At 34.8% G+C, this 19,711-nt stretch overlaps 5 protein-coding genes across 5 annotated transcripts in view; 1 reads left to right on the forward strand and 4 right to left on the reverse strand.

Annotated features, from left to right (window-relative positions):
- Positions 1–4: 4 nt before the first annotated feature.
- Positions 5–3,732, forward strand: LOC105316471 (lipopolysaccharide-induced tumor necrosis factor-alpha factor homolog; the record flags this gene model as incomplete). Its single annotated transcript, XM_020005994.1, has 2 exons — positions 5–132; positions 3,502–3,732. Coding segments are annotated over 2 exons (231 nt in total), but the record flags the coding sequence as incomplete, so codon positions are not given.
- Positions 3,733–4,426: 694 nt separating this feature from the next.
- LOC109591046 (chitinase-like protein PB1E7.04c) lies at positions 4,427–6,275 on the reverse strand. Its single transcript, XM_020006858.1, has 5 exons — positions 6,096–6,275; positions 5,804–6,028; positions 5,328–5,738; positions 5,024–5,239; positions 4,427–4,800 (listed from the first exon to the last, which is right to left on the reverse strand). Exons 1-5 carry the CDS (start codon positions 6,160–6,162, stop codon positions 4,469–4,471), a joined length of 1,251 nt encoding a protein of 416 aa, XP_019862417.1. The 5' UTR covers positions 6,163–6,275; the 3' UTR covers positions 4,427–4,468.
- A 755-nt stretch (positions 6,276–7,030) lies between these two features.
- On the reverse strand, positions 7,031–9,586 carry LOC109591057 (uncharacterized). The gene is made up of 5 exons (XM_020006865.1): positions 9,470–9,586; positions 9,162–9,386; positions 8,698–9,099; positions 7,514–7,819; positions 7,031–7,297 (listed from the first exon to the last, which is right to left on the reverse strand). Exons 1-5 carry the CDS (start codon positions 9,564–9,566, stop codon positions 7,173–7,175), a joined length of 1,155 nt encoding a protein of 384 aa, XP_019862424.1. The 5' UTR covers positions 9,567–9,586; the 3' UTR covers positions 7,031–7,172.
- Positions 9,587–9,822: 236 nt separating this feature from the next.
- LOC109591069 (uncharacterized protein YMR317W-like) lies at positions 9,823–17,343 on the reverse strand. The gene is made up of 6 exons (XM_020006876.1): positions 17,172–17,343; positions 14,134–14,203; positions 13,605–13,808; positions 12,246–12,647; positions 11,721–12,029; positions 9,823–10,425 (listed from the first exon to the last, which is right to left on the reverse strand). The coding sequence occupies exons 2-6, from the start codon at positions 14,192–14,194 to the stop codon at positions 9,986–9,988; spliced, it is 1,416 nt and encodes a 471-aa protein (XP_019862435.1). The 5' UTR covers positions 14,195–14,203; positions 17,172–17,343; the 3' UTR covers positions 9,823–9,985.
- Positions 17,344–17,440: 97 nt separating this feature from the next.
- Positions 17,441–19,711, reverse strand: part of LOC105316443 (syntaxin-7-like) — a 5,111-nt gene continuing 2,840 nt past the window's right edge. The window contains exons 2-6 of the mRNA XM_011411332.2: positions 19,151–19,260; positions 18,777–18,864; positions 17,986–18,058; positions 17,844–17,926; positions 17,441–17,760 (exon numbers count right to left, since the gene is read on the reverse strand). Coding sequence (XP_011409634.2) covers positions 17,647–17,760; positions 17,844–17,926; positions 17,986–18,058; positions 18,777–18,791 — 285 coding nt within the window. The 5' untranslated portion in view covers positions 18,792–18,864; positions 19,151–19,260 and the 3' untranslated portion in view covers positions 17,441–17,646. The remainder of the gene's footprint in view (positions 17,761–17,843; positions 17,927–17,985; positions 18,059–18,776; positions 18,865–19,150; positions 19,261–19,711) is intronic.

Below are 19,711 nucleotides of genomic sequence, written 5' to 3' on the forward strand. Positions count from 1 at the left end.
TGATTTTGACCAGTTCCCAGTCTATGCTCAATGCCCCAACTGTCACAGGAGAGTACTAACACACGTTGAATATAAATCCGGTCGTATCACACTCATTTTTACAATATTACTCTGTCTGTTAGGACTGTGGTGGTAAGGAAGTACAATACTTGTACTATATTATGAATATATCAGCATTACTATGTCATTTTTGTCTCTATGCATCATGCACATGTAATTTCAGAGACATTGTTTTTCTTATTATTTCTTCCAAATAAGGAATTGTTCATTGTTATTCTTAATGTGTTATTATGATTATGATAGTGAACCGAATCCAAGGTTGATTTATGAAATGTTATTATTATGTACATTTGCATGTGTACGACCTCCCATGCTTTCTATGAAATTGAGTACATATACTGTTAGTTCCTATGCTGTGTAGCAAGTTTGAGCTGATTCCTATTTTTATGAATTTTTAAAGTTATTCAATAATCTGGCCAGAGTAGGCCCTGTACAGGGTCTTCAGCCAATTTTCACCAAAAATGAATAGGAGATAATTTTCCATTTTTTAAATAATTTTTCTGATACATATACATCTTCTTATCTTTGTGTAGCAAGTTTGAGCAGATTCCAATCAAAATTAGATTTTTTGCGAATTTTCAAAGTTACTCAAAAATTGGGCCAAAGTCCCTCTACTGTAGTACTGTGTCTTGTGCCAAATTTTCTTGAAAATGCCTAGGAGAGAATTTTCTTTTTTAAATTTTTTCTGATGCATATATATGTTCTGACGTTGTATATCTAGTTTGAAATTATCCCGATGGAAATTGATTTTTTTACGAATTTTTGAATGACCCCAGGCTTGGTTAGATATAGAAAGATTTAATAAGAGGCTTTTGGTATTTGGTCTAGGTCTCCAGAAACCACCCATTTTTAGTTAGTTTGATCTTCATTCTTTACTCTATACCGTTACTATAAAAAGACTTTGTTGTTACTGTATTTATCATTGCCATTTTACTATTATTACTACTAGTGTGTCCCTATTGTTTTTTATTACTCGATCTTTGTTTACCATTTTATTGTTGCAGTCCAAAACTTTAGGAAAATGAGATTGTTCCGTGTGTATGTACAATGTAGGTTTGACCAAAATTATTAGTCAAAGGCTATCATTTTTCCTAATTCTGCCTTACACAAATGAACTTATGTAAACTATCAAGTTGGCAGTGACCTTTCACATTATGTTGTGATTGGAATTATGACTAGTCAAATGCTCCTTATCTGGACAATTGCACGTACACGTGTCATTTTGTTATTTCTTTGAAGTTCTAATGCATCTACATATATAGTCATTAATTATTAGGAGTGATCGACAATCATTGCACGTTTATCAGACATGATTATTTTCTCATTCCTGTGTCTGTGTGTGTGTGTGTGCATCATATTGCCCCATGTTGCCTTACCTCATTGCTTTACTTTAGCTTGTAGTGTTTAGTGTTGATCAAGGACATCAAAGTGGACTAGTGAGCTTCTTGGTTTATTGCAACACAGCAGTTAGTAGCTGTTCCTTGGGAAATCTTATATCATATTATCATATCATACCCAATGAGCCTTGCTCCATATTAAAGGAATGTCATGATTTGTTCCCATTGTTTATGTTTAAAGAATCTCATGATTTGTCCCCATTGTTTATGTTAGGAGTCATGGGTCTAGTAAACTACCAAGAATAATGTTCATTAATATTTTGTTGACAATTGTGTATGTGACGTGTGTGTTCATGTTGTGAGTTGTATGAATGCTATTTGGGTAGTTATATCTTTCCACATTCCATTTATATTTAGCCATTAAATCTAGGACTACCAGTTCCTATTCTTGGTAAGCCTTTTGGAACAATGCCCATTCATGCATTAAATTCCACCATTCTTACAATGCAAGGTGCATACGTAAATCCTGTACTACCATTTTTGTGATTCCTTTCCTTGTACCCGTGGGATACAACAGCCTACAATTAACTCAATACTATTCTGTTTACACAAAAATTTGTATATTTTATTGCTTTCTGATTGTATTTATATCATACTTCTCCTATCTAAGGCAAGGCTTTACATTAGCACTAGATTGTTAGAGCATGTTTCTCTGCCCCTTGCCTTCCACTTGGTGTGTGTATACATGTAGCAAATGGCATTATAAGAATTTCTAGTCCAATCATGGTCTTGTGTTAGTGTAGTACATAGAAAACATATCCGTCATATTCCATTTAAATTGATGTTGTATCAGCATTGAGCTTACTTTCAAGTGTGTGGCCTTATTTGTCTATCAGCTGATAGCAAGGTTCAGGTTGATTATCTTTGTTTTTATATCATTGTGTCTGTTTTGTAGTATATTATAGCTTTCAAGGATGTGATCACAGATAAATGTGCAACTGTCCATGGAATAGAACAAAGACTAAATTACCTTTAATTTATGAGGGACAGTAACTAAGCTCTCCCCCCTCCTTTCTCATTGCATTCCGTTTGATTACAATCACTTTAATTAATTAAAATATCTATTCCAATCCTTCCCCCATGTCTTCTTCCCTCTTGTTGTTAACTGTCCCCCATACTCACCTTTAGGGCTGCATAGGTATTGATACATGAGAAGAACACCATTGGTATTACTATATTTAGTAATGAGGGCCTCTCAGTTTGTGACAGGATGTATACCATCATATGTTAGTGAAGCCAGTTAATGTTTGTATTGTGTTCTCTCATATCACTGACTCATCCTAATGGTATGGCTGGGAGAAGTGAACCTGACATTTTATAAACTTTGGAGGCAAAGTGTCTGGTGGCCTTCTCTAAGAATGTAATTTTTTTTCCGTGGTTGTTTTTGATTGTCATCCAAGCAAACAAACTGATTTCTTTGTTGTCGAGGGAAATTTGGCTTTAAACCGGTTTCCTTATCCTATATAGGCTACTTTGATTATATACAATGTCCATTGATCACCCACACAACCACTTCCACCGACATAATGCATTAGGGCTACTTTGCAAAGGCAGTAAGAGACGGGGTAGTGTTTAGCAAAGGCCCACTTTTGATTGGACTAGAACATGATACATACACACTGGCAGTGTTGATGGAGTCCTTAGTTGTATAGACATTGTGGATCCACTTTGCTATTTTTGAGATTGTTATTCTTGGATTCATTTATTTACTTGTACTCTTTTCTAATAATATGCACTGCTATTTCTGTTCGTGTAGTGTAAATAGTATTATGGTAATAGTAAATGGAGAATGATAGAGTAAGTAATAGTGCCTGCCTTTGCTAGTATTGTTTGAAGTTTCATTGCTAAGTAAGTTAAGATGATTGACTCTGTGTGTACTAGCACTGTGGTGTTGTAATACAGTGGGAAAGGAAGAGAGTGAAGCAATATTTGTGTTGTTTGTACTATTAACCATTATTGGTTAATACTTACTGCTAATTGTGTTATTATTACCTGCAAGTCTTTACCTTGACATTACAGCCCATTCTTGTTATTGTTTTTATAGTTGTATATTCCTGCCATTATGCATCAGTGCCTGTAAGGATGTGGTTCACGTGTGTCCAGACTGTCATTCGAGAATAGGGACCTACAAAAGATGGAAGAACTGATCTTCGATTTTCTCTCATATAATAGACTACTTAACACTGCTATATTGCTTGTGTGTTTTTGTGATGGATTCCTCTAATTGTGTTATTTTTAAGGCCTTCTGATCACTGATTGCAGTTTTACTTATGAATGATAATTATTAAATATTGCCTATGGTATGGCATAGGGTATTGTCTATATTCACTTATCTGGAGTAATCAATAGCAGGCATGGTTTGAAAAACTTTCCAATTACTTTTTTGCTTCCCCCACCTTTCTTCTCTCTCCCCCTATTCTTCCCCGCCATGACATAATTACTAGGAAATGCATATAGCACGTTTGTTGGTATGTACATATACTGGTGTAATACTGGAGATTATTTTATATAGTACCCTTTAGTTTTTATAAAGGGCTTCTGAAGCTTTACAAATTAACCACAAAGTAATGAATCCTTTACTAGTGTACATTCTAGCTTATAATCAATAATAGTGACAACAGAAAACTAGATAGTAAGAAGAAGTGCTTTCAAAACCTTTCATCATGTTAACCACCATCCACTTCTTAAGCTTCAATTCATTGTGAATCAAGTATGACCGCATGTATATGATTGGGTCAAGTTCCAATGACTTAACTTTTAGTGTCTCAAGGAAGTACATACCAGAGGTACCAGCATTGATTGCTAAGATTAGGATTATCCAAATTGTGGGGTGATTTCTCGGGATTGTTCCAATTCAAAAAATTGATTTAATTTTTTAAAATTGACATTAAATCATGATTATTATCTATTAATTATAATTACTACTACTATCATCATTATTATATTATTATTATTTGTATCGTGATATCTGGAGATTGAGGATTGAAGTCTTATATATAATATACAATAATTTATACTCGAGCTATTTTTGAGTTCCCAGGACCCAAAGTTAAAACAAAAGCCGGTATTGTGTCGTAGAGAAAGTTCGGACTGAGACTCGTCGCCGACTCTCCAGCTTCTGAGCAATAACTTCTCTTGTCGTCTCTCTCTCTGCTCGGTCTCTCAACATCTTCACTTCTGCTCTGAGAAGTCGGGTTGAACATTTTAATGACATTCTTTGAGTAATGCGATGCTTTTCTCCTCCTTTGTACAAGACAGAGTGACAAGATGACCCCAATAGCAATTACAATTAGTATCATCATTAATACTACGATCATAATTATGGACTTTTCGTCAAGGATGTCTACAAAAATAAAAAAACATGCGCGGTGAGACTTGTATAAAAGAAAACAGGAAATTTTATTTGCTATAATTGGAATGCGCATGTATTGATTAATTAGAGAGTAAATGAATTGGTTATGGCATGCAGAGGAGGCTAATAGAGGAAGACAAACAGAGTGAATCAGACCGTAAAAACTGTTATAGTACACACGAAAGAGAAAAATATAGACAGAGAGAGTACATACTTGATGCATAATCAGATGGTGATGATGGAGTTGATGGAGTATTAGTAGTAGTATTGGAGGGAGATGTAGTTGAAGTTTCTGTTTCTGACTGTGATGAAACTGATAGAGTCTGAGTTGTTGTCCAGAGAGTGGTTGATGATGAAGGGATTGGGGAAGTCTCTGTTGTCGTTATAGTCGAGGAGAGTATAGAAGTCATGATGACACTGGTCTCTGAAACTGAAAATGAGTATACAGTTATAGTGTATTTATTTTTGGAAAGTGTGCAAATGTACACAAATATTGTTAATGACTAGTGTAAACTCACCAATTGAGCTAGTGGTTATAATCGATGGTGTAGCTGTCACTAATAAATTGAATGTGCTTTTAGATGTTGCAACAGAATGATCATTTTTTATGTTCTTCAGTTCGACTACAACCTCGTATGTTCCATTGTCAGATATATTTACATTACTAGTTCTTACTGATGCAGTAAAATTACTAGGAGTATCTGTTGGAGTGTAGTTTTGTATGAATGGTTCTTTAGTACTACAACCGCGACCATCAGTGTAGCAGTATAGTAATGAACTGCCTGCACCAGCTTTTTTCAAAATTACAGCGTATATGTTTTGTTTAGCTCCTCTTGCCCCTCCATTAACATAATCCAGTGATATATTAAGAACTGTTGACTGTCCATCTGACACTACATGTGTACCAAAACTTTGAAATTGTGGTACAGCTATAGAGTGAAAGTAAAGGGGAGGATAAAATAAATAGTCAATGAACAGACGACACACAACTAACCATAAACAGTCAAGTTCACTACTACAGAATGATCACTGCTGCATTTGTAGAATCCTTCATGATATCCATTAATGCTACTAATATGCAATTCATCATCATATTTGATAATTACACCATTTATACTGGTGGCTAGTATATCACTAACAGTGTCATTAGTAAATAACCAGTCTGAGCATGATTCGTATAATATGACTTCAGTACCTGCCAATGCCTTCTCATATTGAACTGCAGAAGAGAGAAAAAGGAAGCAGAATAATATATTTCAGTCTTATATTCTTTCTTCTCGTCTTACTAATTGTATGGCTCAGTTGAACTACAAACAGTAGAAGGGGCAAAGCCATCTTTATTAGAGCCATCATAGGGAACGATTGTTAAGTACAGTCAAGACTAAAAGCCCTTGGTCCTCGCCTTGTATGCTTACCACAGCTACACACTCAAGTTTCTACTCATATAAAAGGATCGAGGAAGTTCCTCGAGTTATATACTAATCAGTCACTTAACATCCAGACATTACGTTATTAATAAATTCTGCACCGTGCCTGACCAGGAAGCACTGAGCTCATGTATATAATAATGTGTAACAGTATAGATAATACAGCTCTGTTTCTAATTTCAGTTGCAGATGACCTCAGCCAGAGGGGAATGCAACCATTGCAGTCTGTTTGGACACGAGCTATTCAAGATATAATGTAGCAAATCATCCACAACGGAGCTCAATTGCATGATGGCTGAAGCAATCTAGATCTATGCACAATTAAATTAATGTAGCATGAAATTTTATATTATTTTTCATTGATGCAATACCACCCACGCATTATTATGAGCACATGTTTTCACGTGTATTGTGCTAGTTAACAAGATCAAAATCAAAGAATTGAGTCCGATTGCAGTATTGATACATATCATTACCGAATCATGCATGCTGCTTTGGCTGAACCAGTAATGATGAAATCCAACATGATTGTATCAAGGCTGAGCCTGATAGATTTAAGCTAGGCTCATTGCCATGTTAGCTGCACAAAATCGATGATTCAGGATGCATTAGGCCAAATCATGACTGACATCATTCATGATTCAATCACAAACTCTCTGCTGTGTATATGGAATTTGGCAGGTATTTTTCTGATGAAATAAAATGGCTGTTTCCAGTGTTCCAACAGCATTTAACATTAAAAGACTTAGGCTAAACGTTGTATTACCACCATTTAAATTCAACAATCCCAGTAGTATCTTTTACTAGCTACATTTTTCTTCTAATTATGTGCATTTGAAAATTGATAATAAATATTAAATACTATGAGAGGAAACATAAACTATCAATAATAACAAGTATTGACGATTGAAATTATAAATAAAATAATTAATCAGTTCATTCATTGCAGCCAGTTTGATCAACAAGTCGTAGCATTTTAGCTACTAATCCAGCACACTCAGTTTTACAATTGTTGATCTTGTTCCTTTTTAATTCTCGTGTTTGAATACCATTAACACGTGCTGTTGAAAAAAGAGAAAAAATTAGATATGAATAAAATAAAAATAAATATAATTATAGTTGAGGGAGTTATTTATCCTATTATGGAAGTGCCAACATGCTCATTAGCATGATGGCTTGTTTTATTTTGATAACTTTTTTGGCACATAGTATATATGACCATATTAAGTTACAAGAGCTGCTCCTTGTTTTGTTGGAATTGACCACTCACTACTCACCTTTGGTTGTGCTTCCCTTATACTGACTCAAGCAATTACTATGATTCTTCTTGAAGCTATCAATATTCGTGCTAGTCTTTTTTAATACTCCCTCAATCCATTCATAGAGTAGTGTAGACTTGTCACTCATGGAAACAATGGCAACTAAGGCATCTTTTGAGCACAAATAAATGTCGTATTTGTACTTGCTGTTGCATTGCACAGCTGGTGGCAAGGAAGTTGGAGAAGGATGAATGGATGATGATGAAATAGAACTGGAAGTCATCATCACCTGTTGTGTTGTGATAGTTGAATGCATGCTAGCACCTATGCATGAAAAGAATGCAGGAAGTAAAAAGGATCGTGTTTATACAAACACTTAGGTACAATGAAATAAAATTATTATAGCAAATTGAGCATGTTCATGCATGAAAAGCTTTTTTATTGGAAAATCCCCTTAACAGGATAAATAGAGACGATATTATGTTTACTTAATAAAAAAACAGTCACATGTCTACCGGTAACTGGCATCATCATTAATTAATAATCCCCTAGTTTAATTGTTTATGGTCTCAAGCTTGTTATACTGTTTGCTTTTCCTCCTTCACATGAAATTAGTCCCATTATAAAGCATACACAGTTGACTTTGCATGCATGAGCTTTGAACTCAGTAATTGTCCACTTTACCAAATATGAAGCACAAGGCAAGGTCTGTGTATTCAAGTTTGCAAAGGGGATTTTTTTTATCAATTAAAGCATCTGTACATGCAGTCAAATTTGAAGTACAACTGATTGCAATGTAGTCAAATCTAGACCTTTCCCACAGATTATGAATGCAAACATAGTCTGGAAAAGGCCTATAAAGACTAAACATGGCTCTAAATATTGAATCTAATGTCTACAAACAAAAACCATGCATATGGCACCAAATCGTCTCTTCGCCCAGTTGACAATAAAACTGAAAGTTGGAACTATATACTTCCCTTGACAATAAAGTTAATGTGTGTGTATGTAACATCACAAACAGTACTGCTGTGTATGCTATGCATGCAGGAGAAAGTTATCAAAGTGGGAACTGTTGGGAATGAAATATCAATATACAAATTCCTTTGAAAGGGAAACAAGTACTGTTATTATCGTGGTAAACAAATTAAAGTTGAATAGCAGTCATTCAAGAGAGGGATTCATGCATTCAATACACTTACTGTAAGTTGCTGTAGGTTTTGGAATCACTGACAAAGTAAGTGTACTTGAAATCACGCTAATATAATTCTGATTATTAATGTCATTCAGTTCGACTTTAGCCTCGTATGTTCCACTGTCAGAAATATTAACATTACTGGTTTTCACTGATGCAGTAAAGTTACTAGGAGCATCTGTTGGAGTGTAGTTTTGTATGAATGAATTTTTAACACTACAACCGCGACCATCAGTGTAGCAGTATAGTAATGAACTGCCTGCACCAGCTTTTTTCAAAATTACAGCATATATGTTTTGTTTAGCTCCTCTTGCCCCTCCATTAACATAATCCAGTGATATATTAAGAACTGTAGACTGTCCATCTGACACTACATGATGCGTACCAAAACTTTGAAAATGTGGTACAGCTATAGAGTGAAAGTAAAGAGGAGAATAAAATAAATAGTCAGCTAAAAGACATGAAACTAACCATAAACAGTCAAGTTCACTGCTACAGAATGATCACTGCTGCATTTGTATAATCCTTCATGATATCCATTAATGTTACTAATATGCAATTCATCACCATATTTGATAGATACACCATTCATACTGGTGGCTGGTATATCAGTGACAGTATCATTAGTAAATAACCAGTTTGAACACGATTCGAATAATATGACTTCAGTACCTGCCAATGCCTTCTCATACTGAACTGCAGATGATGGAAAAAGAGAGTCAAAGGAGTGAAGATGATCATAAAGCAATGTGAATGTGCTAATCTCGTTTCACACTTACTGATTGCAAGGACTCCCTTATCTACTCTTGCTAAAAGGGAGAAGAACATCAGCAAGATGGCTAATTCCTGGCCTAGATACTCTACTAATCTGCCCATCAGTGGATCTTTGCATGAACGCTTGGAGTGTGACTTGCCTGTTGTTTTTTATACACGTAGTAACACCACTCCCCCGGGCAATAGATACATGCATGCCGGGGCCCCATCCCATCCTGCAATGTGAATGTGCTAAGTCTCGTTTCACACTTACTGATTGCAAGGACTCCCTTATCTACTCTTGCTAAAAGGGAGAAAAACATTAGTAATTATTATTTTTTATTATTATTACTCTTAAAAACAGAATTATAAATGAAAATTTTAATACATAAAAAGTATTCGATAAAACAAGAACAGAAAGACAGAGACAGAGAGAGGAGGTGAGTATAAAAGAGAGAAATTAAAAAAAAAGAAAGAGAGAGAAGGAATTAAGAATGATAAGAATGAAATAATTGCAGTGTTCATTTAACTATGCATGACTTCTATACTGCAGGTGTCCAATCTGAATTTAAATCTGACTTAAGTTCTCCAACTACTGGAGGGATGTCATAAGGTGAGTAGTCTACATAGGACTGCCCATCAGTGATACTAGAACTCGATGAGCCATTACTGACGTAGTGTATGTTCCTTATGACATTATGAGAGAGCATCTCATCATTCACTGGCTTGATTTCGGCATAAATCGCAGTTTCAGTAATTTCAGTCCGTGTTGATCGCTCAATTACAATCTCAGGCGGTCGATCAAGAGTTTCCTGACTATTATTGACGCCACTAGAGACACTCGTGGATCGTTTGGAATTGTAGAGTATTAGAAAAGGGACAGCCAAGAAGAGGACTATAACAATGATCGTTACAATGAAAGCGGATAAAATTGAAGCAAGTACAACGTGGTCTTCAGAGGGATCTGAAATAGCAGTAGGAACTAAAGTAAAAAGAGAGAGAGAGAGGAAGAAAGTCATTATGATCTAAATTTACTGACGTATATATATGGGCAGGTAGTGGTCAATAGTACATATGTCATAGACTCTTGGAGCAGCTGTGCTTATAACAGCATTCACACAGCTTACTGTATGCAAATCAAGTACTGTCAATAAAATTAGAGACCACATTAACAGGTGGGTACCTCTACCACAAATATACACTTCAATAGATTAACATTTAGACTTAGTAGTCCCTTTTGGGGGGGGGAGAGGGGGGGAGAGTCTGGAGAGAGGGGGAGAGAGAGAAGGAGGAAAAGAGAGATTACCAAATAAGTGGACATTTTATTAAAAGTATAGATCACCAATTTCTCAATGACTTTAAATGTACATGTATGTACAAAGAATGTGCTGCATTAAGTATCTAATTGCAAAAGGATGACTCACAGGCACTCACAGGCCCACCATGTGATAATCACTTAAATAAGTAAAGGAAAAAAGACAATAAGCTAAAATTAAGGAATGTACTACTCTATACAAACTGCGAAAAAGGAAGTGCAATATACACACAGCATGTCATGTGCTCCATACATGCACAGGTACATGCATATATGCACTAAAATATGGAACAGTCATTAATAGATGGCTTTCTAAAGCCGTGTGAATCAGAACCTATTTAGCTCCAATTAGACATTATAGAGTAAGAGTCATAAGAACAGAATACTCTAGGGATATGGAACTACTCTTAGACACCATAAATAGATTGAGCTACATAACATTGGATTTGCTGCCCTATTTTTCTCCCTCTAGGTTCTACAGAGACCAAATATGGTGGAATGGACCCCAAATGACTACCCTCTTTCTTCCATGTATGGTGTAGAGGTAGATTAAACTAGCTCTGGTATATACAACAAAGCACTTGATTAAAGGTCACCTAAACAGAGTGACTAATGTTATTATAGTGCACTGCTTATAGCTTTAAGTGGGAATGTGTGATAAAGTGAGATCAGAAACAGCTCATTACGAGGGAAGTACATAATATCATTATCATTTATCAGTAATTAGGATTATCACTTGTATGAACCATAGGCTATGTCACACGTGGCCATTGTGGTTGACTGGTTGCAACAGGAAAAAATCCCTACCATTATATAGGCTGTGACATCGATAAGGCTACATAAATGTGTCTCACGTAGACAGACGCCCTTTGATGAAAAAGACATTTTTAAGATTACAGTTAGAAGCATGCATGTAACTATACAATACCATATTAAGCAGGGAATGAGTATTATATAATTACCTGGTGGGGCGGTAATCACTGGCGAGGAAGTGGAGGAAATAGATGAGGAAGAGGAGGAAGAAATAGATGAGGAAGAGGAGGAGGAAATAGATGAGGAAGAGGAAGAAGGCCCTTCGGGTTTATTGGTTGAGGAAGGAGGTGGTGACAAAACAGACTCAGAGGCGGAAGAAGAGGTACTGGGAGAGGGAGATGGAATGAAAGCAGTGGATGTTAGAGGAGGATCAATTATTACAGTACTAGTCATTGGTACTGCTACCACACTGCTTGAAGTAGTGTCAGCTGGTATAATACTTGAAGAAGTTGGGAGTACTAAATGAAAAAGAGAGAGACAGAGAAGAATTTAAAGTATGATTGAGGTGGTTTTTTGATGTTATGACAAAGGAGTGTCTGTTAGATATATTACATAATTCATCATTACAATGGGCTGATCCTAACAAAACTGTTAGCTACATCAGGTGTGGAAGGTCAAATAAGATAAGGAGACAGGAAGCTACAGTAGTTTACAGAGTAAGTGTCTCTGCTAACCTGTACTGGTGGAGGTCACACTGACTGTAAAGGTGGCTGTTATGGTCTCATACAAGTTACCCGTGCTTTTAATATCAAGTTCAACGACAAAGACCCTGCTAGCATTGATAGGTCTGTCATCCGTCACATTAGCTTGAATATTATTAATGTTACTGTCAGAGCTTTTCACTACATTTGGGACATTGTAGGGAATGGAACAACCAGCACTGCTGCAACTAAGCAGACTTGCTCCATCTTGCTTGAAACGCATAAATTCAACCATTTGATTCTCGCCCCTTGGCCCTCCATTGACAAAGTCATATGATATGTTGAGTGGGATTGGCTGTCCCTCAGGTAGAGTGCTGGTCACTCCTAAGTCACAATCCTGGTATGGAGAACAATCACCTTGAAACTTAACAACAGCTAAAAGAGAGAGAAAGTGAGAGATTGAGGCTGTAAGCTTGTTGATCTAATAATACACAGATACGTTATTAATTTAGGAGCACAAGGCCGGGCCATACAAAAACAGGAAAGTGGGAGCAAAAATTCAACAACTATGCAAGCATGCCTTAGCTGCCTACATGCATGACAAAATGTATCACAAATTTTTAAGGTTCCTATGCAGTATGATAACGTAAAAACAAACAAAGTGATTGCTGGAGTTCTCTTTATAAACAAACACAGGCAGAGGGATCATGCATATTGCACAGTGTATAAAGCCTTGAGTATTTTTAGATTTTGACAGATTTCTTAAAATGGCTGTAACTAAAAAAATTGAAGTCGGAATCGGCTCAAACTTTCTACACAGCATAAGTACATCAATATGTATCAAAAAAGTAATAAAAATTTGGGGTGATTTCGGAACCATTAAAAAAAACCATGGGCTACAGTCTTGGGTATTTTTAAGAATTTCGGCATTTTCTTAAAATGGCGGTAACTTGAAAATCTGAAGTCAGAATCAGCTCAAACTTTCTGCACAGCATAAGGACATCAATATATATCAAAAAAGTAATAAAAATTTGGGGTGATTTTGGAACCATTTTTTGAAAAAAACCATGGGCTATTTATAGCCTTGGGTATCTTTAAGAATTTTGGCATTTTCTTAAAATGGCTGCAACTTGAAAATCTGAAGTCGGAATTAGCTCAGATTTTCGACACAGCATAAGGAGATCAATATGTATTAGAAAATTTAATAAAAATTCGGGGTGATTTTGGAGCCATTTTTTGGAAAAAACCATGGACTATATAGTATAGCACATGTACATCAAGTCACTATAGAAAATTGAAGCACCACCTAAAGTTGGAGTGAGTTACCCATAATAATTATAAAAATTAGGGAAATCTGCAACACTGAACCTTTAAAAATACATTCTCACTTACCCAGTACTATAAGCTCGAATCTATCATTTTTGCAAGTATAGTTTCCTTCATGTTGATATACTATGCTAGTAATTTTCAGTATATCACCACTCTGTTGTATATTGCTTTGATAGGGTGGTGATTCACCATTACTGATAGTCCAAGTATATGGTGCTTCTCCATCGCATTGGAAAGAGGTTGTTCTTCCTATACCACCACCCTTGCCTATTATTTTAAAAAAGACAGTATCACACATGCAAATTATGAAACAAAAATAACACAGTAGGATCACACATTATTACTACATACATTTACATAGTTATTATGATTGATTATTAATAAGCACTTTGTGATTAAGCAGTATATTATGGTGCATGGAGTTGAACAATGAATTTTGTTTTGCTTCATTTCAATTTTTACTAATTTAAAATGGATTAATAAAACAGTCTTGTAATAAATTTTCTAAATGATTTAAATTTTCTAGAAGATTTTTTTTCAATCACAAAACAAGAAAAATTAGAGCAGAGTATACAATGAACCATGTACTTACGGACTGTAGTAGCAGTGCATAAAAACAAGACAAAGGAAAGAATGACACACTGTAGAAACATCTCCAAAAACTACAAGGAAAATTTTTTCAAAGATTAATATATAATCACGACGAGAATAAAACCAAGTTTTGTAAAAATAATGTAACAAATGTATTAATATGTGAATATTGCCATGCAGAATCATATAAACAATGTCAAACATGTATAATGAATTGGAAAATAAAATAAAGAAATTCTCTCCTAGTCATTCATTCTATACTAAATTCTGACACTAAATTCTGTAACTTTTAAAAATTGTAAAAAATTCAAATTTTAATAGAAATGAACTCAAACTTTCAGAATGACAAAAGAACATACATATTGTATTAGAAAAAATATAAAAATGAAGATTTCTCTCTTTGTCACTTTTGACAATTTGGCCAGAGACCTTTATAGGTTTTGGCTCAATTTTAAAGCAACTTTAAAAATTTATTAAAATCAGCTCAAAAAATAAAAAAAATTTTTTAGTCATTCTTGGCAAAATTTGGCCAAAGGCTATGTACTATTTAATTACAGTGTAATTTTCTGATTCTTGCTTATTTTTTTTAAATGCCCATAACTCAGGAATTTGTTGTTGAAATCAGCTCAAAATTTCTCCACAGCATAAGGACATCAATATGTATCAGAAAATGTAATAAAAATTGGAGGTGATTTTGGAGCCATTTTTTGGAAAAAACCATGGGCTATAGTACAGGGCCTTTAGCAACTTTAAAAATTTGTAAAAAAAGTTCAATTTTTATTGAAATGGACCCAAAACTTTCAAAACAACATAAAAACATGCATATGGATTAGCAAGGGGAAAAAAATAAAAAAGAAGAATTCTCTTTAAGTCATTTTCATCAAAATGCCCTGTACCATATATACATGTGGTACAGGGTCTTTGATCCAATTTTGGAGCAACTTTTAAAAGGCTAAGGGAAAAGTGATGATAATAAAGAGAATTGAAAGCTTTTTCATAAAAACTGTTTGCTCAAAAATAATCATCAACATTACCAGTGTATATACTACTAATACACTCACAAACACAATGTATGTACAGTATGGCAAATGTAATATTAAATATCACACATAATATAAACTGTATAATAAATGAACCAATATCCTGATATTGCTAGTTTAGACTAATGATAACATCACTGTTGTGACAATAATATTTCACAGAAACCACACAACGTGCAATAATATACCATACACACGCCCACACATTACTAATAATATAATTATTATAAATTTATGCCCAAATTTGTTTTGACCTCCAAAAATATCTTAATCTTGCATAGAATAAGCTATTACTAGAAAAGCATTAGCAACTCAATTACACGTAGCTATAAAAACAATGATAAAAGTCAAAATACATTCTAAGCATTCCACACTCTTTTAATTAAAAACTACAACAGGCTTGACCACACACCTGCCTGTGTTTTCATTGGTGACAGAAAAGGGAAAATTTAGTCATCATCCTTTCAATATTGAGGTTATATGATAAATTCCCATATTTTACTATAAATAGAGGCTAGGTACAATATGTAACACTGTATATGTAATAAGGGCACCATACAAGTATCTGTGTCATTGTAATATTTTTATCAACCAAAATGAATCCAATTAGATTATACATGACAATCAAACGTGAAGAAACGTGTACAGAAGTTAAGTGGCTTCACCACACCATTGTCTCTTACAATTAGCTTTAAGAATGGGTCTGCTATGGTTGATGATGTCTTATTAGATATTTAATAATGATGTATCTAAACCCTTGTAGCAAATATCTGAATCTTTGCACATTAACTATACACTTGATTACAGTACTTACACTTTGAACATGCAATAGCTCTCAATAATTAAACTATACTCTTTCCCTCAGTCTTATAAAACTGGAATGATCACATTATAAATATAAAAATTAGAAGATAGTAGGCACACATCATGCAACCTTTATTACTCTGATCTCATGTCTTTAAATTTCTCCTAGTCTAGAAGTGGTTTTACTTACAATTAGGATCAAGCCTGGGGCATATTATAATCATAATAAAACGGGTAGCCTATCATTCATTACCAAATGAAGATTTACTAAAAAGAATCTTGCTGCTTTGTAATACAAACTAAATATTGTGCAAACACCTGTTTAATAGCATTTACTACTCATTAAAGAAAAGGAATTTCCTCTCAATGTAATACAGCTAGTAGCCATAAGGAATAGAATTAGAAATTTTACGAGAGATAATGGTGCATGGCGGGTTATGGCATGTTTACATAGTTAACAGACTTCAAAGAAAAGAGAGAGAGAGAGAGAGAGAGAGAGAGAGAGAGAGAGAGAGAGAGAGAGAGAGAAATAACAACATAAATTATAATACAGGGAAAGACTGAAAGAGGGGGAGAGCTGTTTGGGAAACTTAGGGAAGTTAGCCGATAATGTAAACACAAAAACAACTACAGAGGTATAAAAACACGACATAAATAGAATGAAAATGAAGTCATTGAAAACGTAAGCATTATTGGTATAATAACAAACTATCATCATGAACGATACAACTTAAGTCCCATTTTATATAATAGAACAAACAGCACTAATAAGTTCAGTGAAAACTCATATACAAACGAATATACATACATGTACATATACATAATTGGCAAAAGGGAAAGCTTGGGTGCATAAATTATCAACACATAGTTATGACTAGGCATACAAATGGTGCCATATTAAAATAGGACAATTTGTGTTAATCATGATGGAAGAGTCTTGTTACTACTAAATATGACCATAAATATAAAGGACAGTACAACTTGAACCACAAATTGCATATCAATTGCAAACCAAATGTAAACATCATATAATATTAGATCTATGCCTAAATATATAATAGCCTCGTGCCCAAAACAATTGAAAGAATCAGTAAGTTTACCTTAAGCAACAACAATACATGGACAAATTTGTAGATAGAGCCATAAATGACAATAGGAAGGGCTTGTAACAGAACTGACGATTTGTTGTAGTTACCTTTTAATGGAAGTATTATCTGCTTCGATGTCTATCTTCAAGCCTATCCAGCTATCAGAGATTGAGATCAGTTGGAGAGAGACAGAAAAGGGCAATTGTACAATCAGAGGATCGACTCGATAAATTAAATACTCTTTCCTTCCTGAGCTAGTCGAGCGAAGAATGGGTGTGCCCCTTGTAATTAGTCACAGAAAATGATGCTACTGGCAACAACAATTGTAATTAATTTTATTAAAATAACTATTATCTTTTATTAATAATAATAATTGTTACAGCTGAAGTAAAGATTTTAAAAAAGCAACAATTTTTATATATAAGACACTGATAAGCAACAACAATACGGTAATAATATTATCTCTTGGTAAAGCAGTGTAGAAGAATGCAATAATAATATTCACGCAAAGTTTTAAGTTAAAGAGAAGAGAGAAAAGACAATAGAAAAGTTGTGGTGACCAAAAAAAAAAATGTCTTCTTTTCACTTTTTAAAGCCATTCAGGACTCCAACCAGTATCAGTATAGTTATGACAATAGCTATAGCCACAGCTAGCAAGATACAGAGAATACATACCGTGAGTCTCCTACTACACCTCTGAATAGTGAGAGATAAAAAAGAGGGAAAATATAGACATAAAATTAAAAAAAATAATTATAGCATGATTATTTCTTCATTACCTTGTGCTTCACTGCTCTCCCCAGCTGCTTATTACCGCTCTCAACACGAGTCCCAGCTATTTCAACGTTAGCCTCAATATTGTCTATAGAAATGTACAATAAAATTTTTTATATAATCGTCAAAAAATGTGTACCAAATTACCAATTATCTCCCCTTGATCGTGGACCATTGTCCCCAAGTCACGAAATATATCATTGATATCCAGTATCTCAGTCTAAGAGGGAGAGAGAATGAGAGAGAGAGAGAGAGAGAGAGAGAGAGAACAAGAGAGGGGGTTACACATGTACAGAGTATGTGTATATATAAATGCATGAGTGTAGTATAAGATCAGTCAGATCACTAATACAGGTGCAATATTATAAATTCAAAAACACATTAACATACTAAGTAAATATACTATCAACACATCCCCTTGATCCCTTGATGCTTCCTTCATTATAGGTGATCTATTTAGAGTAAAACGTGTACATCCGTGTTACATTAATTGGCTAAATTAAATTTAAGCAATAATGGATCGTTGGTATTTACATATAGATGCAGGCATCCCTGCTACTGGTGATGCTAAATTAGATTCGATGGATTGCAGTCAGACTGGATGATGACTGTGTGGTTTTCCTCTTGGACAATGTAATTGACTTAATTAACCTACTATTACACCCACTTTCATCAAGAGTACGATAATTATCTACTCTTGCTTTAATCTATAAATCAGCATCCTCTCTTTTAGTGTTCACTTAAATAAATATGAGTACTTTCACCTTGCCAGCAACTATTCCCCAGAACAAAAAAGGTGCTCTATTCTTGGCAACAAGTTGCTTACAAGGTCAAAGTCTCCACAGATTGACTAGTGACTACATGTCATGATGTAAGGCTCACCACTCTCTTTCTCCCTTCCCTCAAGGATGTACACATACATGTAGATGTACACGTACCTCAAGTTGTCTCATGTGTCTTTCCCTCTCTTCAACCTCTGAGGTGTCATGTTGCAACTGTAGCTGAGCTTCAGGGGAGAGTCCAGGACTACATGAAGATAAAAACACATACAGTAATCACAAGTGCAATCGCTCAAGCAAATGAAGCTTGAAATGAGAAATGAGGCATATAATGTATCAGTGTTGGATAAATGCGTGCATTATAAATCCAAATATATCAATAAAAGAATAAGAGATGTGATTAGGGAAGCGTGATTGTATGTATTCATAACAGGTAGAGGGGATTAAAATAAGGAAGAAGGGGACATTACAGGTAGAGGGAAGGAAGAAGGGAAAAGAGAGAGAGTGTGTGTGTGTGAGAGAGGGGGACTCACTCTTCCCTCTCCACTAGTAGTTCCTTATCATCATCACCAAAAGGGTTAGCCCCAGATCCTCCTCCAAAGCCAGACCCACTGTCAGTGTCACTGTACGCTGAGGATGACCTCTATACACCACAAAGATATAAACAATAATAATAATAAAAGGATGCGTAAAAAGGAAAGGAAACCACATTACACACACAGTGATTAGGAAGTAGTAAAAACATTCCCTTTGCTTTACAAACACATGTACGTGTACAATGTACTTCTTGTGACGTTCCTCCAGTAACTGACTCTACTATGCTTCAATGCAACACTCTTATTTGTAATTGAAATTGTTACTTCCAAGAATTTGCATTAAAAAACTCTCCCTTTCTCTCTCTCCCAGGTTATGTACATGTATATATAGTTCATAGTTCTGCCTATGGTGGTCAGGACAACCACTTCAACAAATGAACCAACCAGTTCATCACTTAGACCATGCAACCATCCAATTTATATTAACAACCACACATAAAGCATGACACTCTAGTCTACTAGCATAGTGTATAGCAATTTAAAAGGAACAATATTAGT

The sequence above is a fragment of the Amphimedon queenslandica genome, unplaced genomic scaffold (genome assembly GCF_000090795.2).
Source record: "Amphimedon queenslandica unplaced genomic scaffold, v1.1 AMPQUscaffold_13510, whole genome shotgun sequence".
Lineage (NCBI taxonomy): Eukaryota > Metazoa > Porifera > Demospongiae > Haplosclerida > Niphatidae > Amphimedon > Amphimedon queenslandica.

Excerpts from the sequence above, each read along its gene's own strand:
- LOC109591046 (XM_020006858.1), bottom strand. The coding sequence starts at position 6,162 with ATGATGGCTCTAATAAAGATGGCTTTGCCCCTTCTACTGTTTGTAGTT. Across the intron at positions 5,739-5,803 it reads AGTGAACTTGACTGTTTATG|CTGTACCACAATTTCAAAGT; the intron begins GTTAGTTGTGTG and ends TTCACTCTATAG. Across the intron at positions 4,801-5,023 it reads ACCATCTGATTATGCATCAA|ACATCCTTGACGAAAAGTCC; the intron begins GTATGTACTCTC and ends TTATTTTTGTAG.
- LOC109591057 (XM_020006865.1), bottom strand. The coding sequence starts at position 9,566 with ATGGGCAGATTAGTAGAGTATCTAGGCCAGGAATTAGCCATCTTGCTG. Across the intron at positions 9,387-9,469 it reads TAAGGGAGTCCTTGCAATCA|TTCAGTATGAGAAGGCATTG; the intron begins GTAAGTGTGAAA and ends CATCATCTGCAG. Across the intron at positions 7,820-8,697 it reads AAAACCTACAGCAACTTACA|GTGCTAGCATGCATTCAACT; the intron begins GTAAGTGTATTG and ends TTTCATGCATAG.
- LOC109591069 (XM_020006876.1), bottom strand. The coding sequence starts at position 14,194 with ATGTTTCTACAGTGTGTCATTCTTTCCTTTGTCTTGTTTTTATGCACT. Across the intron at positions 13,809-14,133 it reads ATGCACTGCTACTACAGTCC|GCAAGGGTGGTGGTATAGGA; the intron begins GTAAGTACATGG and ends TTAAAATAATAG. Across the intron at positions 10,426-11,720 it reads AGTGATTACCGCCCCACCAG|TTCCTACTGCTATTTCAGAT; the intron begins GTAATTATATAA and ends TTTTTACTTTAG.